Below are 7,705 nucleotides of genomic sequence, written 5' to 3'. Positions count from 1 at the left end.
GAATGGCTGCATTTCAGTCATGTTGTATTTATACAGTTTGTGAAGGACTTTGAGATTATTTGGGATGAAAGACTGATGATAGTAATCTGAGTAATGTATCACTAGTACCACCATTATAGAAACCCAAACTTCGGAATTTACCACCTCTTAGAATTTCACAGCATCTACTGTCTGGAAACATATGGAGTATCTTAAGAGCTACATTAGGGTGCAAAGTTATTTCCTAAAATAGAAAAAGTTCTATGTCTTTTAAATTCTGCAAGTTGTAGATCTTTTGTCAAACATTTTTGACATTTTGATAAAGCAAACATTCTTCCTGATTGGCCTATGTTATATATCTATTGCATCTACACTATATCTTGAGGGTTTTCCCTCAGTCAAGGTATGCTCTAATATGTCCATTTGTTCTGATTTCGGAGTCTGGTTGCCAAATTTCATTAAATTTTCCGTTTCTATGCAAACTCTCTAGTAAAGGCCAATGCAACTGCAGGCATGCTTCCAAGGCAGAATTTGGTGATAAGATATAAAAAGACAGATTTATTTCAGCACCTTAAACTTGAGAAGTAACTTACATACATTTAGCTGTATTGTTTTCAATGGTTTACTGAAGCAAAACTGTTTTTCTATCAAATCTATCTGATTTGGCAATACCTCTCCTTAAGTATCTGAAATTAAAAGAACAAAAATACTCTCTGTATGTGACAGTTAAATGCTCTGTTAAATCTGTAATATACTTTTGAAGCCTTTATTTCTTAGCTGTTTTAGGAGCTTTTTTCAAACCTTGTTGGACTTTGTTCTTTCCAATAGGATATAGGTCAACTCCCTAGAAATCAATATGCATTACTCTAATCCAGCAGTCGGAGAAATGGGACCCCCTACCCGTGGTGTATTGTCAATTTGGTTTGTGAGCCTTGTCCCTGATTCCTGGGTTGAAAACCTGAGTGGCTATAGAATCGTTTAATTGTTGCATTAAGGCTCTTTAATGCAATAAACAGATGCATGCAATAACTTCATAATGTCTTGCTAGGTTTTGCAATGGAACGAATATGGTTACTGCTCCTCCTGACAATTCAGGTGCTTTCGGTGACTGCACAGTTCAATGGATATAACTGTGAGGCCAACCTACATAGCAGGTTTCCTGGTAAGTGTTAATGGGCTTTTTAGAATGGGCTTTTTAGAATGGGCTTTTTAGAATGCCAACAGTGTGCTAGGTGCCTGCGGGCAGGTTTAAAGACAATAGGTTTGATTCTCTTCTCACTTAAACTGGTATAAATCATGGGTAACTCTGCTGAAGTTAAGAGAGTTACTCATGGTGCGAGACGAGAATCAAATGCGTTTGAGCTACCCTAAAGAGTTTACCATCTAAATACACCTACAGGGAGAGCTTGCATCCATAACAAAATTTAACTCTTGTCATTACTGACATTGCTAGAATTGTGCAGCTGTTCACTGGATTTTTTTTTTTTACCAGTACCATTCAAGGCTCCTGGCTTCTAAGTGTTAATGAAACAGCATGTTGTTTGTAAATAGTGGCCTGAATTAGAATACATTAAGAGTACAGCTTGAAACTTACTCCAGGTTTACTTTAAGGGCTGGTCTACATTTATAGCTCAGCAGCTGCAGCTCTTTAGTGAAGACTATCTATGCCGTCAGCAGAGCTTCTCCCATGAACATAGGTACACCACCTCTCCAAGAGGCACTAGCTATGTTGATGGGAGAAGCCCTCCTGTTGAGGTAGCACTGTCTATGCTGGAGGTTAGGTTGATATAACTACGTTACTCAGGGGCATGGAAAATCCACACCCCTGGGTGATGTAGTTATATAGACAAAAATTGGTAGTGTCAACCAAGCTTAAGAGTGGGTAATTCTCCTCAGACAATCAGAACTTGTGGCTGCCTGATTCAGCAGCAGCATAAAGTGGACTCTCATTCTACCTATCTGTCTCCTTTCTGGTGTATGTGGGTGGGGAGGGAGGGGGGGGAGGAGGGAAGAGGGTGTGTCTGGCAAAGACAGGGACATGGCAAGGCCTGACGTAATGTAACTTACAAATATCATTCATGTCAAGAACAAATCATGTCAAACCACCCTGATAGCTTTCTTTGACAGGATAACAAGCCTTGGAGATAGGTGGGAAGCAGTAGATGTGGTATATCTTGACTTTAATAAGGCTTTTGATACTGTCTTGCATGACCTTCTCCTCATAAACAAACTAGGGAAATACAACCTAGATGGAGCTACTATAAGGTGGGTGCAGAACTGGTTGGAAAATCGTTCCCAGAGAGTAGTTATCAGTGGTTCACAGTCATGCTAGAAGCGCATAATGAGTGGGGTCCCACAGGGATCAGTTCTGGGTCTGGTTCTGTTCAATATCTTCATCAATGATTTAGATTGTGGCATACAGAGTACACTTAAAGTTTGTGGATGATACCAAGCTGGGAGGGGTTGCAAGTGCTTTGGAGGATAGGATTAAAATTCAAAATGATCTGGACAAACTGGAGAAATGCTCTGAAGTAAATAAGATGAAATTCAATAAGGACAAATGCAAAGTACTCCACTTAGGAAGGAACAATCAGTTGCACACACAGAAAATGGGAAATGACTGCCTAGGAAGGAGTACTGCAGAAAGGGATCTGGGGGTCATAGTGGATCACAAGCAAAATATGAGTCAATAGTGTAACACTGTTGCAAAAAAAGCAAATATAATTCTGGGATGTAGTAGCAGGAGTGTTGTAAGCAAGTCACGAGAAGTAATTCTTCCACTCTACTCCAGCTGAGGCCTAATCAGTGTGGAGCATTGTGTCCAGTTCTGGGTGCCACATTTCAGGAAAGATGTGAACAAATTGGAGAAAGTCCAGGGAAGGGCAATAAAAATGAATAAAGGTCTAGAAAACATGACCTATGATGGAAGATTGAAAAAATTGGGTTTGTTTAGTTTGGAGAAGAGAAGACTGAGAGGGGACATAACAGTTTTCAAGTACATAAAAGTTGTTACAAGGAGAAGTGAGAGAAATTATTCTTCTTAACCTCTGAGGATAGGACAAGAAGCAGTGGGCTTAAATTGCAGCAAGGGCGGTTTAGGTTGAACATTAGGAAAAACTTCCTAACTATCAGGGTGATTAAGCACTGGAATAAATTGCCTAGGAAAGTTGTGGAATCTCCATCATTGGGGATTTTTAAGAGGAGGTTGAACAAACACCTGTCTGGGATGGTCTAAGTCATACTTAGTCCTGCCATGAGTTCAAGGGACTGGATTAGATGATCTCTCAAGATCCCTTCCAGTTCTATGATTCTATGTATTGGCAAGTTTTTTAAAAAAAATTAAAGTAAAATACTCCTATGGTTTAGGAGTTACCCCCTACAGCTGGGGTAACTGTGCTCACACTGCCAGTATGACTGTATGCTATGAGAAGGTTATCTTGGGGAAGGCAATTTTGTCCCTGATTTTGAGCCCGCTGAAACATAGATGTGTGTTTTTGATAAAATTAAAGCTCATTCTACAGATGAGCATAATTTACACTCTGTGCATAATTGAGGAGAAGAGAGGAAAGTAGCTCCAAGCCAACTTTCTGCGCCCCTGTTCCTGGCCATCTTGGAGCCAGAACAACTGAGCTAGCCACTGCACCAGCTAGTATGCTCCCTATACAGTGGAGGGAAGAGAATGAGTGGCATAGAGCCAGTTTACACCATCTTTATTCCAGATGACAATTCCCCTGTGGCAGAGGGATCTTTGGCTGTCCATTCAGGCAAGGTTTGATTGGGGTTACACTGCCATAAAACCAAAGTGAAGCAGTGGAGAATCATGCCCTGTGTTTCTCAGGCCCATCTTTAATGATTATACATGGAAGTCTGTTTCAGGCTTCTTAAATTAACCTTTTAACAATGTTTCCTCTCAGTGTGTGACAAAGTGTTAGGATAATTCTTTCCATTACATATGCATCAAGAGGTGTATATTTGCTACTTGATACTCATGAACTACTCAAGCTACTTGTATTAGTTTATTGTGTGCATCTAGAGGACAGCTTTAAAGTGTGGTTCCACTCTGAAAAGGTCTCTGTAGCAGTGGCCCTGTTGGATGTTATGTCTATGGTCTCAATGATTCCAGATAAAATGTGTTCAGTGTACCAGTAAAAAGACACTTTTTTTCTGCTGCCATTCTCAAAACTAACCCCAGGATGTGAGTCAAGCTGAGTTATTGGTGGTGGTGCACAAAGCCCTGCATGCTGGATCAGAGGGAGATCCCCCCCAGAGTACAGTTCGCCAGCAGGCAGGTGCATGAGTTCACAGGTGGGCTCACAGTCATGTCCATGAACCCCACAAAGCAGAACTACATCAACTTCACTGCATAACATATGTCTGCTCTGTGTGTGTATTCACAGTGTAACGGGATGGACGAGGCTCAGACACCTCAGGGTCCTGCCACACCCATCCCGAGAAGGGGCCAGTGGAGCTAAGTCCTCCAAGTCACCTAGAGAGACTGCAGGAAGGAACCAATCAGGAGGGGAAATTGCAAGGGGCTAGCCAATCAGAGGGTTTCAGGCTAGTATAACAGGAGCTGCAGAGCACACCTGACTCAGGTCCTTGCTGGAGCAAGAGGAGTGCAGGGGCTGTTCCTGGCTGGCCAAAGGGAATTGCAGCACCACAGACAGCTCAGTGCTGCCAGGGACCAGGGGAGTTCTGTCTGGAGAACTACTAGTAATAGTCTCTGTGCAATGATCTACCATTGTCCTTTTCTCTCATGCCTCTTTGCCTTGAGAACTTACCTTAGTCCTGGTCTACACTAGGACTTTAGGTCGAATTTAGCAGCGTTAAATCGATGTAAACCTGCACCAGTCCACATGATGAAGACCTTTATTTCGAATTAAAGGGCTCTTAAAATCGATTTCCTTACTCAACCCCTGACAAGTGGATTAGCGCTTAAATCGGCCTTGCCAGCTCGAATTTGGGGTACTGTGGACACGACGGTATTGGCCTCTGGGAGCTATCCCAGAGTGCTCCATTGTGACCGCTCTGGACAGCACTCTCAACTCAGATGCACTGGCCAGGTAGACAGGAAAAGAACCGCGAACTTTTGAATCTCATTTCCTGTTTGGGCAGCATGGCAAGCTGCAGGTGACCATGCAGAGCTCATCAGCAGAGGTGACCATGATGGAGTCCCAGAATCGCAAAAGAGCTCCAGCATGGACCGAACGGGAGGTACGGGATCTGATCGCTGTTTGGGGAGAGGAATCCGTGCTATCAGAACTCCGTTCCAGTTTTCGAAATGCCAAAACCTTTGTCAAAATCTCCCAGGGCATGAAGGACAGAGGCCATAACAGGGACCCGAAGCAGTGCTGCGTGAAACTGAAGGAGCTGAGGCAAGCCTACCAGAAAACCAGAGAGGCGAATGGCCACTCCGGGTCAGAGCCCCAAACATGCCGCTTCTATGATGAGCTGCATGCCATTTTAGGGGGGTCAGCCACCACTGCCCCAGCCGTGTTGTTTGACTCCTTCAATGGAGATGGAGGCAACACGGAAACAGGTTTTGGGGACGAAGAAGATGATGATGATGATGAGGTTGTAGATAGCTCACAGCAAGCAAGCAGAGAAACCGGTTTTCCCGACAGCTAGGAACTGTTTCTCACCCTGGACCTGGAGCCAGTACCCCCTGAACCCACCCAAGGCTGCTTCCTGGACCCGGAAGGCGGAGAAGGGACCTCTGGTGAGTGTACCTTTTTAAAATACTATACATGGTTTAAAAGCTAGCATGTGAAAGGATTAATTTGCCGTGGCATTCGCGGCTCTCCTGGATGTACTCCCAAAGCCTTTGCAAAAGGTTTCTGGGGAGGGCAGCCTTATTGCGTCCTTCATGGTAGGACACTTTACCACTCCAGGCCAGTAACACGTACTCAGGAATCATTGTACAACAAAGCATTGCAGTGTATATTTGCTGGCGTTCAAACAACATCCATTCTTTATCTCTCTGTGTTATCCTCAGGAGAATGAGATATAATTCATGGTCACCTGGTTGAAATAGAGTGCTTTTCTTCAGGGGACACTCAGAGGAGCCCGTTTCTGCTGGGCTGTTTGCCTGTGGCTAAACAGAAATGTTCCCCGCTGTTAGCCATGGGGAGGAGGTAGGGTTGAGGGGGTAGCCACGCGGTGGGGGGAGGGAAAATGCAACCTTGTAACAAAAGCACATGTGCTACGTATGTAATGTTAACAGCAAGGTTTACCCTGAAAGAGTGTAGCCACTGTTTTATAAAATGTGTCTTTTTAAATACCGCTGTCCTTTTTTTTTCTCCACCAGCTGCATGTGTTTCAATGATCACAGGATCTTCTCCTTCCCAGAGGCTAGTGAAGATTAGAAAGAAAAAAGAACGCACTCGAGATGAAATGTTCTCTGAGCTCATGCTGTCCTCTCACACTGACAGAGCACAGACGAATGCATGGAGGCAAATAATGTCAGAGTGCAGGAAAGCACAAAATGACCGGGAGGAGAGGTGGCGGGCTGAAGAGAGTAAGTGGCGGGCTGAAGAGAGGGCTGAAGCTCAAATGTGGCGGCAGCGTGATGAGAGGAGGCAGGATTCAATGCTGAGGCTGCTGGAGGACCAAACCAGTATGCTCCAGTGTATGGTTGAGCTGCAGCAAAGGCAGCTGGAGCACAGACTGCCACTACAGCCCCTGTGTAACCAACCGCCCTCCTCCCCAAGTTCCATAGGCTCCACACCCAGATGCCCAAGAACGCGGTGGGGGGGCCACCGGCCAACCAGCCACTCCACCACAGAGGATTGCCCAAAAAAAAGAAGGCTGGCATTCAATAAATTTCAAAGTTGTAAACTTTTAAAGTGCTGTGTGGCATTTTCCTTCCCTCCTCCACCACCCCTCCTGGGCTACCTTGGTAGTCATCCCCCTATTTGTGTGATGAATGAATAAAGAATGCATGAATGTGAAGCAACAATGACTTTATTGCCTCTGCAAGCGGTGATCGAAGGGAGGAGGGGAGGGTGGTTAGCTTACAGGGAAGTAGAGTGAACCAAGGGGCGGGGGGGGGGTTCATCAAGGAGAAATAAAGAGAACTTTCACACCGTAGCCTGGCCAGTCATGAAACTTGTTTTCAAAGCTTCTCTGATGCGTACCGCACCCTCCTGTGCTCTCCTAACTGCCCTGGTGTCTGGCTGTGCATAACCAGCAGCCAGGCGATTTGCCTCAACCTCCCAACCCGCCATAAATGTCTCCCCCTTACTCTCACAGATATTGTGGAGCACACAGCAAGCAGTAATAACAGTGGGAATATTGGTTTCGCTGAGGTCTAAGCGAGCCAGTAAACTGCGCCAGCGTGCCTTTAAACGTCCAAATGCACATTCTACCACCATTCTGCACTTGCTCAGCCTGTAGTTGAACAGCTCCTGACCACTGTCCAGGCTGCCTGTGTATGGCTTCATGAGCCATGGCATTAAGGGGTAGGCTGGGTCCCCAAGGATACATATAGGCATTTCAACATCCCCAACAGTTATTTTCTGGTCTGGAACGTAAGTCCCTTCCTGCAGCTTTTGAAACAGACCAGAGTTCCTGAAGATGCGAGCGTCATGTACCTTTCCCGGCCATCCCACGTTGATGTTGGTGAAACATCCCTTGTGATCCACCAGAGCTTGCAGCACTATTGAAAAGTACCCCTTGCGGTTTATGTACTCGGCAGCTTGGTGCTCCGGTGCCAAGATAGGGATAT

The 7,705-nt window shown here is 45.0% G+C and overlaps 1 protein-coding gene across 1 annotated transcript in view; it reads left to right on the top strand.

The window, feature by feature from the left end:
• The first annotated feature begins 1,035 nt into the window (after positions 1–1,035).
• Positions 1,036–7,705, top strand: part of ZPLD1 (zona pellucida like domain containing 1) — a 43,544-nt gene continuing 36,874 nt past the window's right edge. Inside the window, exon 1 of the mRNA XM_048816372.2 lies at positions 1,036–1,141. Coding sequence (XP_048672329.1) covers positions 1,036–1,141 — 106 coding nt within the window. The remainder of the gene's footprint in view (positions 1,142–7,705) is intronic.

The sequence above is a fragment of the Caretta caretta genome, chromosome 1 (assembly GCF_965140235.1).
Source record: "Caretta caretta isolate rCarCar2 chromosome 1, rCarCar1.hap1, whole genome shotgun sequence".
In the NCBI taxonomy this organism is placed as follows: domain Eukaryota; kingdom Metazoa; phylum Chordata; order Testudines; family Cheloniidae; genus Caretta; species Caretta caretta.
The sequence above is the reverse complement of the archived record's forward strand: the minus strand, read 5'-3'. Positions and strand labels throughout refer to the sequence as shown.